Source organism: Chamaea fasciata, unplaced genomic scaffold (genome assembly GCF_029207755.1).
Source record: "Chamaea fasciata isolate MVZ Bird 193981 ecotype frontalis unplaced genomic scaffold, bChaFas1.0.hap1 SCAF_4, whole genome shotgun sequence".
Taxonomy (NCBI): Eukaryota; Metazoa; Chordata; class Aves; order Passeriformes; family Sylviidae; genus Chamaea; species Chamaea fasciata.
This window is the reverse complement of record NW_027094089.1, coordinates 18,371,601-18,390,215: the sequence shown is the minus strand read 5'-3', so window position 1 is coordinate 18,390,215 and position 18,615 is coordinate 18,371,601. Positions and strand designations below refer to the sequence as shown.

The 18,615-nt window shown below is 41.8% G+C and overlaps 1 protein-coding gene across 1 annotated transcript in view; it reads right to left on the bottom strand.

Moving 5' to 3' along the window:
• Window positions 1–18,615, bottom strand: part of DNAI1 (dynein axonemal intermediate chain 1) — a 140,681-nt gene that overhangs the window by 54,360 nt on the left and 67,706 nt on the right. Inside the window, exon 14 of the mRNA XM_066180940.1 lies at window positions 1,618–1,707. Coding sequence (XP_066037037.1) covers window positions 1,618–1,707 — 90 coding nt within the window. The remainder of the gene's footprint in view (window positions 1–1,617; window positions 1,708–18,615) is intronic.

Genomic DNA, 18,615 nt, shown 5'->3' with positions numbered 1-18,615 from the left:
AGAGGTAATTTAATCTAAAAAAACATGGGTAAGGCCAAGTTCATTACAGTAATGCAAGGAATAACTAGAAATGACAACTTGCTGAGTGGATGCAGATCTTAGAAGCCACATCAAGCTTACTTAGAAATATCTATGTGCTCAAAGAACAACAAAAACACAGATTTTGTGTGGAAACAGTTGAGCACTGGTGCAAAAGAGCCTCTGCTTGGTAAGCTGCTATCAGGATCCATCTGCAGACTCTTAGGTTGTCCCAGTTGCTGCATTTCTCTGAAGTAACAGACTTCAGCCAGGGTCTCCTGTCTCCTAAGGGGACCATGCTGAGCACACTCAGTTATTTGGGCTCAGTTGGTAAGTGTGCCCTGCCAAAAATCACCTCAGCTTGGTGTCTGACTGCAGGCATGTACTGCCCACTTCAACACAAATCTTTTGGGCATTCCTATTCAGGGAATAACACAGGAGCTGAGTGCTGGGACACTCTTAGTCCGTCCTTGTCTAGGGAACCCTTTTGGGAGAAGGACTTCGGATGTACTTCTAGAAGGGATTTTTGATTCTGAAGCTGCTTATATGAACCTGGAAAAGTCTATAAAAAAAAACAACTTCAAAATCTGTGCCATCTGCCTGTGTTTACACTGTTCATTAGGAGATGCTCCTGTTCCTGAACTGGACATGAGGCTAACATTTACATATAATACTAGAAATTAATCCCTGCCATGGCAGCAATACCTAAAAATTTCAGAACAGGCAAGCCTTGGTATAACAGATTGAAAAATGAGCATCCTAGGATGCAAAGAAATTTCTTCTTTTGTTGAGGAACAATGGGACAGCTGCTTCAAACTCATACTTAGGGCAATGTAATCATTTTTTAGAAAGAGATTTGAAATCTTCAAATATAAAATTAAATAGCCAGCAGAAAAACCCACTCATTGGGATTAGAGAATCTAAGGGTCATTTTGGGACATTAATTCTACGTTTCTATCAACATATTTCAACATACTCCAAAAGGAAAAGTGAACAAAGGCAGGGCATGCAAACAAGCTTTAAAAAGTTGTATTGGATGTGAGTTGACAATGTCATGGCAAGGAGAAACCCTCTGCCTGTCCAGTAGTATGCTGCCATCCCACTGCAAATGCAAGCTTACTCTGTACTACTCACTCTGTCCCACATGGGGAGAAATTTAAATTGACCCTCTCCCAGTCCAAATCGCAATCTGTAGGGGAGAATTTTGGGAATGAGAATCTGGAAGCTGTGAAATAAAGCAGATTATTCTGTTCTGTGTCTAGTTGACCCTTCTGGGACAAAGAAAGTGTGAGAACAAGGACCAGGCTTGAATTCCTGCTCCTACCAAGCAGGAAAATGATCTCTCATTTTCAGGCCCATGGGGTGCTACAGGTGCAGGCAGGATGAAGGTTAGGTCCTGACAATGAGTAGGCTGACCTGCTTCATTTCAGAGTTTAACATGGAGCCCCAGATCCAGCTGTGACTGCACCAGCTGCTATTGCTAACATTTCTTTTCAAACCTGGCTCACTAGAAATAAAAATAATACTAATGAGTCACTGAACTTTTGAAGCAATTGGTTATAATTAGGCCGGAAAAAGAAATTGCCACCTACTGTCTACCTTAACTAAAGTCCACGAAACAATCCGCCCATCTGAGGAGACAGAGAAGAAGTTGGAATTGTTGTCCGTGTCATCCTTCTGCCACTTGACCTTAAAACAAAAAGAAACAAGAAGACAGACCCAGTTAGCACAGAGCGTTCAGCATTAGCAGGACAGAGACCCAAGGCCTCAGCAAGGTCTTCTGAGATCCTTCCTAAAGAGCAGCTGGTTTGCACCCTGGAGGCTGGCTGATGTGAACACATCTCCACCAGCAGTTTTAGAGCTGTCCCGAGCACTCTGATCAGTCACTTTCCTGCAGGATGCTCCAGAAAGGTACTAAAGCCCCTCACCTGGAAACTCTGCACCTACCCATGGCCACTGGAGCACTGCCATCAAGGACAGGCCTTGTGAGGTGCCTGAGCTATGCACCAGACACCTACACCGTGGCACAACACCATCCCAGAGATCCCTAGGACATCTCCAAACACCACCAGTGGTGCCACACAAAGGTCCCTAAGCACTAGCCTTGCCTTTCACATTTGACTAATTACATTACTCCAAGTGCAGTGCCATATGGCTACCCTTCAGCCAGACAACCTCAAATTAGCTTTCTGCTTCTATGTGGGGTGCAGGCAAGACCTTGCAAGCAACATGTGACAAGGGTCCTTGGGGCACTTCTGTTTCAGGGAGATGAAAACTTCTCCATTAAAACTGAAATCTTCCCTACACCTTCAGAGCATCTGTCTGCCTGGTAAGGAAATTTGCCTTTTAACTGTGACAGCTCAGCAGGAGAGATTAGAACTCAGATAAATGGCTTACAGTTTAGAAGAGACATTTCAGTTAGACCAAAAGCATTAAGAACACTCGATTTTCAGATCTGGGAATTCAGTCAGACTGAAGAGAAAAGAATTACTTGTCACTGGGTCTGTCAGCACACACTCCTGTTGGCATCTGTCAGATCAGGATGGGGGCAAGCACTTTAGAAGGTTCTGAGAAGCTTTTCAAAGGTATATCTGTTCCTGTCCAAGCAATGGAGCAGACAAAGTTCCTTAAACATCATCCCATAAATATGATAAATGGGTTCGATCATCCCAGAGCTTACCAAATACTCTATCCAGGACCATTTACGTAACTCATACCTAGTCCAGCAAACAAACAGCACTCTCAGTACTTTAATTACACAGATTGGGTATTCTTGTGACAGGTCCTTGGGAAAAACTGTTAATTCTCTTTTGTAAAATTTTTTATACCGTGAAGTTCTGTGGAGCATGAAAATTAGGCAAGAGACTCAGCAAAGAGTAGTTAACCCTCCACTGAACATGTTTTCTTCCTCTTCTGAGGAAGAAAAAATAGAATGTAAAGGGAATCCATCTGAGAATACCTCAAAATGCCAATTTCATGCCTATAAGACACAACTGAAGAGCCTTGAGTGGCATATACCTTTGAATATCCCTGTGCAGGTGAAATTGTAAGTCTCTATGTGGAACTACTTCTGCTATCTGGCATTAAAGGAATGGCATAATTCAATATCACCCAGAATAAAATGATTCATGATTACAAAGCAGGTTAAACAGGACAGTGATTGCCAAGGCTGACCCACTGTGGACAAAATGTGCTGGGTACGTCTATTCCAAGAACATCTCCCTGTGGGCATGAGCTACTGCTGACAGTGATAGTCACCAGCAGCTGCTTCAGATGAAGGAGCTGGTGTAGTGAGGAGTTTTAATTCAAGGTGAGAAATGCAGAGCTCAGGGACACTGGTTACAAAAATATGTCCAATATGACTCATGCTGGGCACAGAAAAAGGGTCATATTTTGAATCAAAAGATTTTTAAAATGTCACTCTAAAATGGTCTGACAGTAAGATATTTTTATGTGTATGTCCAACACAGTTCTCCTCTAACTCATGTTCTTTCTCTCCAGCTTGCTTTCCCAAATATTTTGCAGACCCAAAATATTTTCCCAAAAACTTTGCAGATCATCAGACCAGTGGCAAATATATGGAAGAAGGTTCAGCAGCTGTAGTCTGTCCCCATCATTCTATGCAGACACAACTTCTGAGTCCTGATGTTTACACTAACACGGAGTGTTGCAAGATCCTTTATCTGGAGGTGACCAAACAGCATAAGAGCTATCATGAGCTCACGGGGGATTTTCCCATGCTAATTCCTTTCAGCATTCCCAAAACAAAGAGCTTTACCCTAGGGTTTGCCCACTCCAAACACCCTCTCTCTGATGGAGATTTATTCAAGTTTTCTGCTATTAGTTAGGTGACACAGCTCTTCATCCATTACATGGATAGGTGGGGTCACCAGCCCCAAAAAATCAAATAGACTGATTTGCTTGGGATACTCTTGCTCCTCTATTCAAAGCAGTCAACAGTACTTGAGTTAGATACATTTTGTAGACAGCGTGAAAAACAGCCTGTCAGGGACACCAGGCTCTGCCCTCAGACGACTATTAGCAGCTCCCAGTGATGGTAGCTTGAATTTCAGAAAACAGAAATTGGCACTTAATACTTTCAATTTTCCTTCAACACCTCTGACACCTTAATCATGTTTGTGATCTTTCTCCTCCTGATCTCTGAATCCCATAAATGCTTATTAGAGTAATTAGCCCTCATGATACTGCAATCAAATTGGGCATCTGTTCAGAACCGGCCTTTTCTCTGCACCCAGAGGCTTGTCAACATGGCACAATCTCCTGTCATTAGCAGTATCCTGCTGTGTGGGGTGGAGCATTTGAGGAGAGAACCAAGCAATTGTCTGCACAGTAGCAAGAAGTTGATTTTTCCCCTGAAGCATATGATAATCAGCCAAGTATTTTGGCTGTGTGAAACTATTTGGAGCAAAAGTTCCATTATGATACAATCAGAGTAAAGAAGCACATGAGAAAGAAAAGTGTGTGTAAACAGCAGAGGGGAAGACAGGCAAACAAAAAGCAGCAAGCATTTTCTTTACCTGATCATTATAAGAACTATAACAAAAGCAAGCCATTTTTTCAATGATCTTTAACCTGACTAATTTTGCAGTGCAAAATGTGTGAAACTCATTGCTGTAAGAACAGCCTACCACTTTTTCTTTTGATTTCTTAAAGCTCATTTATTTATAAAGAAGTTGAGACTATTCAAAACGTTACTTAATATACAGAAATATAAATATTAAGACCTCATGTTCATTACTATGTACAGCAGGTTAGCAGGGTGATAATCCATTCATTTCTAGCAAGAGAGTACTATCATTTTTATCTGTGGCAGATGGTAATGGCTCCTGTCCAGCAAGAGATTAGACCATTTATCCAATCTGATTTGAAAATGCCCATGTTTCTGATGTCACTCCTATGAAATAACTAATGCTTGATCCGTTTTCATGAGACACAGGCTGTTAGTCACTTGCACTGACACAATATGATTGGACAAAATCACCCTGGCCAGGAGGCTGGAGTGTGGTGCAGTCCCCAGCTACTACAAACACAGATCTGGCTAGCCCTTGGCTTGCCAAAAGTCAGTTATGGGGTGCCACATGGAAGATAGTCACACTGACTGATGAGCAGTTTCTTCCCTTTCTTTCCCTATAATTATCCTTCAAGGAGTCCTTTGTCAGCACTGCAGTATCACAGCCCTGCTGATACCTGCCCTAAGTGAAATAAGGCAGATTTTTTGTCATTCAGGGCCTGAAAAAAACTAATAAAATCTGTCTCAGCTAGAGAAAAGGAAAGACAAGGGCATTACCAAATACCGCTCCCCCCACCCCCTGCTGGTTCACCCTTACATGAACTGGCCAAGACACTCAGATGACTTCAGCATACGAACATTTCCTTGGGCTGCTGAGGAAAGTTCATGCTATTTGACCTGGGGACAAATTCCTTCCAGTGTCAACCTGGCTATCAGTAGACTCCCTAGGCAAATCCATCACGGCAATGCACGGTTTGGAGGGACCGAAAAAGTGCATCTATTCTCTTCTGAGGTGAAATCAGACACTCTCTTGCCACTGGTGACAATTCACTTAGCCTGCTCTCACAAGTCTCCAACAACAGGTACTCAACAACCTCCCTGTAGATACACCTGTGCTTAATTGCCCTTATACAGAAGATTTCCTTTACCAAGAGACAAGCCAATTACTCCTTACCATCTCCCCAGTGGATGCAAAGAAAAACAGTTTATTCCCCTTTTTGTAACAGTCTTCAAAAGGGCAAGAAAAGTTTGTGCTACTCTTCCTTTCTCTTTTTCCTTCTTTCCAACTCAAATCATTTGCCTCAACTTGCCTGTTGCTTCCAGGTCCTGTCTTCAGGACCCAAGCCTTCACCACTCCTGTTCTTCCTCTTCAGCCTGACTCTGCAGCTGCTAACACGTGGTACTAGACTACACTGAGGCACAAGTTACAACCTCCTCTCTCTTACATTCTTGCTAATAAATTAGAATGACATATATCTCTGTGTAACAGTATTGCATTGTTGATCACTGGTGATCTGCTATGCTTTCCCTTGGGCACCCTACTGCCTAACCAGCCATCTCTTATTTCGTATCTGTGCATTTAATTTCCCCTCTCTAAATGCAGTATTTGCTCTTGTTTTTATTGAATTTCATCACATTGATTTTGAGCCTTTCTTCCAATTTATAAAGATAATTTTGAACATAATCATGTCCTGCAAAGTGCCTTGTCCTCCCAGGGGGGCTTCCCTATTCTGTAATTTGAGTTGTTAAAGTACTCAATATTGAAAGTATTGATCAAAAAAAGTCCAGAAGTGACAGTTGGAGAGTCTCACTTGAAGCACCTTCAGAGTCTGACAGTGAGGTCTGTATAACTGCTCCTTGACCACACTGCCTGAGCCACCTGAGCAGTCTCTTTATGGCGATTTTATCTAATTCGTATTTCTCTGCTTTGGTTATACGTATGTCACTGTGTAAGCCTGGATCAAAAGCTTTAGTCAAGTCAAGATGGATTGAGATTACAACCTTGATTGCCTCTCCCTTTTCATGAGGCCCATTTTTCTGGAAAAAAAAGGAAAAGAAATTATACTGGCTTGATAATCTATTCTGGACAAATCCGTGTCAGCTTCTCTGAATCACCCTATTAGCTAGACATTTAACAGTAGTGTTGCCATTTATTCAAGTGCTTTTCCAGTCTTTGAAATTGATTCGACTGGTCAGAAATTCACTGGGTCCAATCCTATCATTTTCCTCCAGACACTTTTCTGCTCCTTCCAGCCCTTTGAGATCTTTCCTCCTTTCCCTGGCCACGCTCGTGCTACAGGCCAGGGCACAGCCTGATGCACTGCTGTGCTATTGCCCACACTTTTCAACCCCCTATGGCTGGCTTTGGCTGTCTCTAGCTGGATGAATTGTCCAGACACTGTTTTCTGGGCTCTGGTACTCTGTCTGCACCACTTCCCTTCCTGCATGGAAGGACAGGCCCTTTGAAGAAAGAACCAGCAGATACCTTTTTGTCAGACATTGGTTCTACAGCACAACCAAAAAGTGTGTGGGGATTGATGACAGTAGACTACCATATTTCAGTCTGCCCATGTCAGAGGTACACGAATGAGTGTGAGTCCATAGGTGACAGCGGAGTGGTGCTACCCCTCATCCATGTCACAGAGCACATCCCACTCTGCCTCTGAGTAAATGTACTGACTCAGCTCAGATCCTGTAAATGGGCTTGCACATAAACCCCAGTCTCTGCCTAAAACGCAAGACAGATGTAGCCCAAAAGCCCTCTGAAATGCATATAATGGCCTAAAATTGGTCTGGTTATTTCTTTAAGTACTCCAGGGTATGTTTAATCTGATATTATGGTGAGCAAGAATTTATCTAAATATTCTTTAATATGTTCTTTTCTTATTCTAACCTGTGCTTTTATCTTCTTGTTACATTAGGCAGACACTCACTGTAAGATTAAACAATACAGCATGAAATATTTCATTCTTATTCATACCACATAGTAGTAGCTGAAAGCTTGCTTTAGTAATAAGTCTCTATCTTCATTCCTTTAACTACTTATATGCTTCCCAAATATTTTCCCTTTACCTTTTATGACCCAGGACAACCACAGCTCACTTAACACATTCGCCTTTTTATTAATTTATGTTTATGCTTTTCGCTAATACTCAGCTTTAGACATGTCTTTGTTTCTGTGCCTCAAGTGTTTCTTTGTAAGTCACGGTTGAGCTATAGATGTAGCTGTACAGGCCCCTCTCAGAGACTCTGCCATTCTGCCCAGCCCAGAAGCTCAGGGACTTCACTCATCTGTCTCCTTAGCTGAGGAGAGCCACAGACTTGAAGAAGTTCACGTGTGCATCACAGAAGCACAAGCGCTTCCCAGCCCTGCTGTACTCTCCCAGCCACCCTCTTTTGCCCATACCTTGGTCACACAAGGTAAGCAGTGGGATTTGGACCCTTCTCCTTACATTCATATGGGCTAAAGACTTCTACTCCAAGTTTCCCACTGGCAAACATCTGCTCCTTGAGCAAGGGAATTAGCCTCAGTTTTCTCTTGCTGTGCCTGACATGGCAGCCAAGCACAGACATAAACCCACTGTCCAAACCACATTTCCTGTGTCAGTATGCACAAGCCTGGGCCAAAGCAAAATGCCAAAAGAGATCTGGGGCTCTCTCGAGGTGGACAAGCTGAACATGTGCTGTGATTTAGCAAGAGCACAAACTCTCATGGATGCAGTTTGGCTGGATCTGTTGCACAATGGTCCAGGTCACCAGCTGGCAGATGAACACCATATGAATTTTTGCAGAAATACAGTAAGACAGACCAAACTCCAACTGGGAATACCCATCTAAACCTGGGCATGTTAGTCCAACTGTGGACACCTTTGATCTGTGTAGTGGACACTTTCTCCATTTCACAGTTAGCCTGCCTTTTAGTGTGCCTCAGCATCATGCTGAGGGCTCATTCTGAAGTGCTGATCTACAATACATTGCTCCACTGGTCTTCTGAAGCCAGCTTGATTTCCCCTATGCTCTGATGCAAATACTCTCCTGGACTACCTTACAGGAGTCTCTGATTTGAACTAAGAAGCAGTTCTATTTCTTCATTTTGTCATCCTCAAATGTGTTTCTTGTTGGTTCCTGACAGCAACTTTAAGCAAAACAGCATCCAGAAACATCAAGTCATTATCAGCAGAGAAGAAATCTTTCACTTTCTTTTCCTGTCAATGACAAATCATATTTTTTTTTGTTTATTCTCCTCTCTGGGTCACTTATCTATGCTGTTTTCCAAGGGATCTGCTGGTATGAAAGTCTGCTTCTGCACTCAGCTTATCCAGAGTCCACTGACTTTTTGTTTTGCCAGACCAAATAGTTTGTCCCTCCTTGCTGCTGAGATAAAGCAGTGCATCTACAACAAAGCTCCCAAATGTCCTCCATCAAGGACATTGCCAGCTATTCTGCATTTGTTGCTTATCATGCCTGACACAACAAGTTGACCTTGACACCTCGCAGAGGATCCTTTGCCAGCTACCACAAGTGAAGCCAAGGCCAGGCATCCTGAGGAGTGTAAGAAAAATGCAAGGCTGCTCTCCTGGAATCAGTCATAAGACAGACCCCAAAATTAAACACTCAGCCATCTAGAAAGTACAGAGTACTTAACTCACAAGCATAATAACTTCGGCATCAGTTTTTATACATAAAGACACAGAAGAGCAAGGTTTAGAGGTGAGAAACACTGCAGTGTCTGGAGCCCCTCCCCAGTGCCACCTTAGACAGCAGTACAAGTTATCCTAGGTAGAGGTAGGAGGAAGGAAAACAGAAAACTCCATTCCTCACTATGATTTTTTGAGATAAAAGTAAAAACTGAGCTTAGTCCTCATTGATGACTCATTTTGACTCAAAGCAGTAATGAAGATTTTAAAGGGCTGTGATAACTGAGTGCAGCTTGGTCAAAGGTCAAAGCAGCCCAGTCAGACTCTTTGGCTAAGCCCATACTTGGTGAAGAAAGAGCTCCTGGGTCCATATGCTTGCACTCAGAGCATATGATACAATTGTGCAGAAGATTTATCTGTGCTCTGGTTATCTGTAGGTGTGGACTTCCCACCAAAGGTAAATGTAGGCAGGCAGGCAGGCAGGAACCTTAGGATGCCTAGCTGGTCTTTGAGTGAGGGGTACCAGAACCATGGAGTCACCAGCATGCCCATGCTGGAGCAAGCATGGCAAGGTACAGCATAAAGGGTCCTGCCCTGTGACGCACACTGAGCAAAACAGATTGCTGGTCTCTATCTGCACTTTTTGCCATTCCTGTCTATTACATGGGAAACAGACAGCATCTTGCTATGGAATACCTAGTAAGAATGAAAGATCTCAATTTTTTTTTAAAAAACTGTGTTTTGGTCAACATTGTTGTAGGAGGTGTTACTCCTTGATTTTCTCTTCCTCAGAAACCCTGCTGTGAAAGCTAGTCCCTGTCCACACCTGCACCCCTGGGCTCTAGAAAAATGCTGGTAATAAATACAGCCACATGTTGTGAATCAACCACAACAAAAGAAGACAAGCCATCCCAGAAATGAAGAATCAGGCCTGCCATATGGTGAGAACTGGCCTTTCACTGTCACACTCTAGAGTCTTTGCACATTCAGGAACTTCATGGTAAAAAGAGTCCAGGAGCTGAGGGACACCTCTCTGCCGCTGCCTGAGATACCTCAATAGGGAGGATGTTGGAGACTCTTTTGAGGTAAAAATTACTTTTCAGGCCAGGAGGCTGATGCCTCCATGACGGCAAAATCAGATATCCCAGAAAGTCTCATCTGAGCCTCCTCCTCCTAGAACCCATTTATTGTTTAATGGAAGGCAAGTCCCACACCAAACTACAAGTAAAACAGAAGCATTAAGGCTGTCCTTTCAGTGACATAAAAAAAATAAACTGTAACTAGAAATTTAACAAAACTAACTTTAAGGTGCACAGACATACATATCTGACTCTGTAAGGCCTGATGAAATTCCATCTAGGGTACTTAAGGGAGCAGCTGAAGCAATCTCTGAATTTCCTGGCAATTAGCTATGAAAACTAGAAGAGAGGAGAGGTCCTGGGGGAGAGGAACAGGGCAAAAATGCACCCAGGAAACACAAACCAAACCTGTCTTGAAGGATAGGTTAAAAGATAGTGGGATTAGTCAGCCTAATGCTGAACTTTGAGAGCTGGAACAAAGTATTAAGCCATCTGTACATATGTACAGGATAAGAAAATGAGAATCAGTGAATATGGTCTCCTCAAAGAAAGACCTTGTCAAAGAGAATTTATTTCGCTCCTTTTCAAGGTAACAAGTGTAAGAGAAAGAGAAGATTTGTTATCTTTAATTTTGTAAGGCTTTTGGCATGTTCCCTGTGATATCTTCAGAAGAAAGATAAGGAATTACTGTGAAGTGGATGAGTACTTGAAAATTAAGTCCCTAAAGTTTAGACAGCAATTTCTTGACCAGAGGGGAGAACATCTCTAGATGGTTCCCACGAGGGACTATCCTTGTTTCTTTTAAATTTATTTAGCTTTATTCTCTTAACTTTGTATAGCCTCTGTTCTAGGTAGCCTCTCCAAGGCATCAGGTTCAGCTCTATACAATATTTTCATTAGTAAGTTGCACACTTACTACAATTTCGCAAATTGCAAAATACACAGAATTGCAAAATACACAGAACATTTGCAGATTATGCAGTTAAATACATTGATTTTCATTAGGATAAGGACTCAAAGTTATCTTAAAAAATCAGAGATGTAATCTGAAAATAATAAGGTGAAATGTGATAAAGACAAGGGCAGGGGAACACAGGAAGAAGAAAGCATTAAATGTGTAGAAATTAGGGAATTTCTGGCTAGGTGACAGTAGTGCAGAAAAGCATCAGTGGCTGGTGAGGGAATCAGCAAAGCAACACTGCTGGAGTGGCACAGAAATATTCTCACATGTATGAAGAAATGTGTACCATGTAAGACACAGAAGACAATGACTCCAGTCTGTTAGTACTAGTGAAGGCAGCTAGACTGCCCATTCTCATTTTAAAGAAAGCACTTCAAGAATGATAACACAACATCTGTAAAGGCATGATGGGAAGAAGAGGACACTCTCAAGGCCTCTGCCACTTCGCATTTCTGTGCTTCACAGTTTCCCAGTTCCATAAAGGAAGGTTCAGTTTTATTTTAAATTCAGTCTCTCTCACATGTTTAGTGTGTGTCATGTTCAATCACATTGTGACTGCTTTGTTCACTGCAATAGATGAGACTACTTTGTATAGCAAACAAGCCTTTTGACTGTGAGTAAATCTGATGGGGAGAGATAAATGAACATTACTTGTTACTTAAAAATAAATCCATTGAAAAATGTTCCTATCTTTAAAATCTGGGTTTTCTTTTAAATGCAAATGTTTCAGCTATGACAGGAATCTGCAGATAAGGGAGCTGCTAAGCAAAGAAGGGTTCTCAGTGCTGTTCAGTCTTTTGTGGAAAAATTTGTTGACATTTTACCATTAAATCATGCAACAATGCAGAATGGATCAGTTCAATTTGCTTAGGAATGAAACTGGCCTCCATGACAGAAGCTATTGAAGAGTTAAGGTCTATAAGGAGTAAGTTTTTCTATGGTGAGTCAGTAATATTTAAATATTTGACTGTAGTGTTTGCCTTAGAGAGAAAATGGTTTAGACATCTGATGAATATCAGTGTTCAAAGATTCCAATGTCTCTCAGTCAGTTTGGGCTTCCTGTATTTCTCTTACATCTTCAATGGGCAACTCAAACCTAAAGGACTCCCTGCCATTCTATCAGTAGTAGAGGCAGGGATTTACTCAAATGTCGCCTTACTTTACCCACTGTATGTTTGTGATGATGAACATGGCAGTTAGGAGAGTCAGGGTGGCTGACAAGATTGGTAACAGCAAATAGGTACTGAAACAAAGTCACATGCTCCATCTACAAAGAAATCAGGCAGCAACCCAGGCAGCCAGCTTGACAGGATCATATGCCACCAAGCAAAGATACAGGAGGAATACCTATGATAATGAGAAGCATCTCAGAATCTCCTGGAGTAAAAGACACAGCCCAGCACTGCCTGGATGCTCCAGGAGCAGCTCTCAGCTCCAGGCTGTCAGGCACCTGTGTCATGGGCATGAGGCTGGATGATGATTTTATTTATGGGTACCATTAAATACTGGGCCTATCTGATGGAATACAGCTGTTCTGGCTACAGGCAATATCAGGAACTTCCCATCTAATAATTTTGCAAATGATTTCTCGCCTTCTAGCAGCATATGGCTACTTATAAGTTTTACTACAAGCATTCTCAGGGTTTTCTCCTCCAAAGTCCTTGAAAACTTCCTGATAGCTGAGGGAAAAGAACTAGATGAGCTCAACAGCAATGAGAAAACACTCTAAGATAAACTCCCACATCATATCTAGTCCCATAAAAAAGCTCCTCTTAAGAAAAACATTGCTCTCCTATACCTAGATCAAGTGCCCTCCACCTTGATGGGATCTTCCTGGAATTCAGAGGACCAGGCTCCATCTCATCAGCACAAATGAACTCAAGGGTGCAAGGTCAGCCAAGAGAAGCAAGGAATTAGGCCTACTGCATCAGACCATCCACAAATTTGGGGTACAGAAAAAGGGTAGCAAAACCTTTCCTACTAAAGAGCACATGTGGTGGTGGTGGGAGGGACTCAGCAGTAAACAGAGAGCATGGACCTGGGAGTGCCACTGAAGCAGGGCAAAGGCACAGCCTGAGGCTTGTGCATCACTCATGCTTCAGAGACTCAGATTTATCTGAAGGAAGCAAAGCTCAGTTATAAATAGCACTGGATAAGGCTGGCCCTACTTTCAGTTTGTTTTCTTCCTGCTGGGGTTTGGATGCTCTGCTTTGTACAGTGTTTCACCAGGAATCTGTGTGCTTGTTCCCCTCACACTACTGCCCAGTGAATTCACTCAGCTGGCACATTAGCATATGAGAAGGGTGGAACCAGACATTAAACTGTCACCTGTTTGTCTCGTCAGTGGCTGTGTTTCCGTGTCAGGCACAGCACGCAGCTGAGCAATGCATGCCAAAGGCCAACAAAACTCAGGGGTATTTCACCAGTTGCAATTCACAGCTCTTGGTTTCAATTCTGACTGTACTCATGGTGCAGGATTCTGAATTTACAATAGACAAAACACGAAGTTTCCCACTCTGTGCGTAGGAAAAGCAGACACAAAGGGCATGCAGGTTCACATCCAAACACCCAAACTGCCTTGATGTTGTTACCTCAGAGAGTGTGTGTGCAATATGCCTGGCAGAAGGTTCCCATCATCACAGGATCAAGTAGACTTGCAGCAGGGATGGGGGGAGAGGAGAGACTCTCCTGAGGCCTGCTGGATGCTGAAAGCCCTGGATATCACATCAAGCTGCGGCAGCTCAACATGGCTCTCAGGGTGGGAGGAGGGTGGGAGTCATGGCCTGCCCTAGCCTCCTGTATCTCAGTATGTATCAATGTGACCTTGCCTGGACTGTCCCTGCCCAACTTGCCTCTAACTCTGCCATTATCATTCTCTTACTTTTATTTCATCCTCTTCAGAGCAGCATTCTGTTGTTTCACAGGCTGTATAAGAGCTATTAAGACCCATCAGCATATTTATATATTCACTATAAAGCAGCAGAACAGAATTCAAAAATCCAAGCAACGAAACAAATGCATTACCACTTCTCTGATATTTTAAACCTCAGGTTAACATCTTCCAACATCCCAAGGCTTGAAGGGACTTCTAAATTTTGTAAGTAAAATTTTGTACATAAATCAACCCCAGTGCAAATAACTGGCAAAGAAAGTTTCTTGTATGTTGCTTGGAGACACCAGGAAGGAAATAATCAACCTGAAAACCCACAGAAGGATGGTTTGGATCTTAAGTAAAAGAAAGAGGCTAAGAGTAGCATGAGAGAAGAATCTATTTAGCAATGATCAGTGAGAGCAGAAGGTAGAAAATAAGTTCAGCATCTGAATGAAGTACAGAAGGAAATGCAGCATCAAAACAAAAAGAGCTCATTTTTTAGACAAACATTACATGATCTACAGTGGACACTTTGCTAGACAATTCCTAACCCAAAAGAATCCATGCCCAAGGAATAATTTAAAAATAACTATGAATAATTTCTGAATCTCCAGAAGACACAGCTAGATACCATATCAAAAAAGTACAACGTCAAAGTTAAACTATTATGGATTTTGTTCATTATTGTCAAAGTCATTTAGGAAAAAGCATTTGGATGTTTACGTTTCCTAACCTATAGTGGCTTAAAAAGTGTCCAACAGGACAAAGTAAAAGCATGCTGCAAAAAGATTTTATCCAGCATTTCTGCCACAGGACTATCTTGCAATTTCCACCACTTCTACCATGCATACATGAGCCCAAAGTCCCCAGATGAATTTTTGTGGCTCAGCACAACCTTTCCAAATACTACTAGTAGTTAACTCCATGGGAGATAGGATTTCCTCCATTAGGGTTGTGCCTGTAGTGAGCTCTCACTGCTTCCTGTGCAGTGCAGAATGAGTGAAGTGACCTCTCTGGCCTCTTTTACTTCTGGGATGTCAGAAGTTAATTTGACTTTTTGCCCTGTTTGCACTGGGCCAAGTATGCAAAGGACAGCTGGTGGCACAAAAAAGTAGAAAGCTGAAGCTGAAGAGGAAGGTCCTCTGTGCAAACACTGAACTGACCCAATATGAGAAACATATGGCGTTACTCTTGCATTACTGAAGAGGTTTGGTGCCAAATGATCCTAACAATTAGGTTTCTGCTCTATTTTGCTCTCAGGTTACATTCTACTCTCTTTCTTGGGTTCAGGTTCTTTGGCTTCAGGTCTCTGTTGCTTTCCCTTCTTCTCTAGATTTCTGTTTCTCCTTTAGAGTTATCCCCTACCAGTATCATCACAGAATCGAATGAGATTTTTTTCACTGAACTTCGCTCAGCAAACACCTATTTTGTGTTTCTTAGTGAAGCCAACAGAAGTGGTGTTGAGGCTGCTCTCAGACAGCAGATTTTTATTCTGACCTTGACTGTCTTCTGTCTTTTATTTTTCTTGTATCTCCTTTGCATCAAAAAATTTGTGTGCCTGAAGCCAAAGGAATAAAAGTATTATGTGAAGCACTAATATCTCAGAGGCAATGCAAGCAGCAAAATCTGTTTGTCTGACTGCAGATGACAGATTTTGGAGAATGCTTATCATCAGAAATGAAACAGTGTGCTGGTGTGACAGTGGGTTATGAACAAAATCCTTTTTTTTCTTCTTAGTGCAGCAAATATGATCAGCTTCTCATAAAGACCTTTCTTTGTGGGGCTGTGTGCAGAAGCACCGAACGGGGTAAAGAACAGCAGGCTGTGCTTACTTTAAAGAGATTTTCATTTACTTCTATCAGCAAAACAAGACTTCTATGAGTATGGGGTGGCTCCACAAACTGCAAAAATTTCGTGTAGATTTATTTAAGAAATTAGATTGAAACACAGAAAACAAACAAGTAGAAGGGATCACACAATTATGGGGCAAGCTCCAGTGAGCAGTTTCAGGAGTGCTTTGTCAGGTTGACACTTGAGATGTGACTTCCGCAAATTCTGCTAGAAAACTATTCTGCAAACTGACACTCCTTTTAGTTTCCTTTGGCAGTTTGCAGGCTATTACCACCCTGCCTTGACTTCTTTGTCCAAACCATGGGCACCACATCTAACCTGACTGGTGTTTGGTGAAGAATTAGCCTGCAGTGGCCAGCCCTTTCTCTTCCCATGCACGAATATAGGGTAGAAAATAATTCTCTCAGGATGCCACTCAAGCTTCATGGTATCAGCTCCTCAGGGAGGCCAGATCAGCTTCAGTAAATTAACACTGAACAAAGTTGAGGTCACCACAGCAATTCTAAACCACGCTGCCCACATGGGCATGCCTGTGACAGCTGAGATTTGCTTGAAGCACAACCAAAATAAATGTTCCATTTGCAGATCCTAGGGTCAACACTCTGCAGCGGGAATTTCATCAGTAACTCTGATGGTGAGCAAGTAAAATAAAAAATTATTTCCAACCCTCTGCAGCAGTATTGTCTCTGCACTAGTCTCAGCAGAAATAACATCCATTTGGCTTGATGTGAAAGTAAAATAGAAGCGCACAGTGAAAACAAATCTGTCAAATAAGATGTGTTTTAGGAAGGAGATTGAACAACAGAAACAAACCCTGACACATAGTTTCAGTTATCAATCCCTGATTCTGAACTACTCCACTTTCCAAATAGTTCAAACCTAAAATATTTGGTAAATCCCACTGTAGAAAGGTAAGAGAAAAAGCACTCTTCTCAGCTGTAAATAAGCCCTAATCATCATCTTTTTAAAAGAAAGGAGAAAGAAAAAAAATTAAAGCTAGAAAAAGGAGAGGCTCTGTGTTGAGAGTTCCTTCCCAGCAAGGTGTTACTTCTTCCCAGAGAACACAGCTCCTGTGGCAGCCGAAGTCTAGTCCAGTAGTTCAACACCAGCCAACCTCATTAACCTCCAGAGCCAAGCCCTGGGACTGAGCCACTGGCTCAAAAACATCCACAGTTCAGGGACTTGCTTTGTAGGCCTACTCAGAGATGATGGGTGTGTGAGGATTTTGCTGACTAATAGAGCATTACTTTGATTAAAGTGGGATTTAGGTTAATGTCACATAGGGTTTTTCCCAGCAGAACAGGACAGATTTGACATAGTTTTACAGTAGGTGACTCCTTTTAAGCCAGTATTTACATTCAAAGACAGAGGCCTGAATTCACTGACCTGGGAGACCATTTCTAGTTCTACGATCCTGTGAGGCCTGAGTTTTGGTGGTATTAGCTACACTGCACTGCATATATATCCATTAATATCTCTATGTACGTGTTTATTCCTCTCTGTGGATTTGGATCCTCACCAATTAGTAATAAGCAAATAGAAATGTGTAATTTAAAACAGGCTAGAATTTTCCATTTTTTACAATGCAGTAGCACTTAATACATGGGAGATAATTGCTAAATCAATAAGAAACCATTGCTATGCTCTTTTAAAAAAGAGGGAATGGCATCAGGTAGAACTCTTTCTTAGGTAATAGAAGTAGAAAATTTGTATTATTTTATTTTGCTCTTAACAATGAGAATATTACATCAGCTTTTTTTTATGCAAACGTACTGAGATATTACTAAGTCACTGAAAATGAAACAGTACAAGAAAAGAGCTGTCAGTCTGCTTTACCCACTTCCCATTTTGTTTCCATTGTGAAAGGGCTGCATTGTTTCAAAGGAAAAAAGCCAGGCAGTCCAGAGAACAAAAGCTCCTAATTGCTCAGGATAACATTGTTACTTTTCGACTTTGTTCATTTTTCCTACAAAAAAGGGGGATTTTTTTGAGGTCTACTATCTAGACAAAGACTGGGCCTTAGACTAGTGGGGTGATGGTGTGGAAGAATAGGGGATCTTTGAGCTAAATGTGAGAAAAAAAGGCATCACTTTGTTATAAATACATATTATAAAGTTGGTTTTTCACAAGATGTGTGCTATATCATTAATAACGTTGTGGTAGGGATATAAGTTTTTACTTCTGCTATTAATAAAGAAAGTTAGGCATGGTGGTAGTAGTTGATATAGTATGCTTAAACTGTCTGTTTGGACGGAATAACATCCAGTGAACATGTAAAGAAGACCCTGCTATTGAGATACCAACTATCAGCATCCACCATCTGAAGAAAGTATGGACCAAGGCCCAAATTGGAGGTGATAATGAAGACACAGCCAAGAAACACGCATGCTCTAAAAAGGCGGACCCAAGGAGGGACCATGCAGAACAGTTCCTGGAATATGGAAACTAGTTTATGGAAAAATATGAATATTCAACCAACTGATGCAATAGAAAGGGTATTTAAAGAATGACTGATGAAGCAATGTGTAGATTTGGCTGAATGCCAAGTCACCCAGCCAGCCATACTTAGCTTTTTATCTCCTTATTATCTTATTATTTTATTAAATCTATTTCTTAAAAATTACGTAGAAAGTGAACTTCATTTTTCACAGCTTTCTGGAATCATT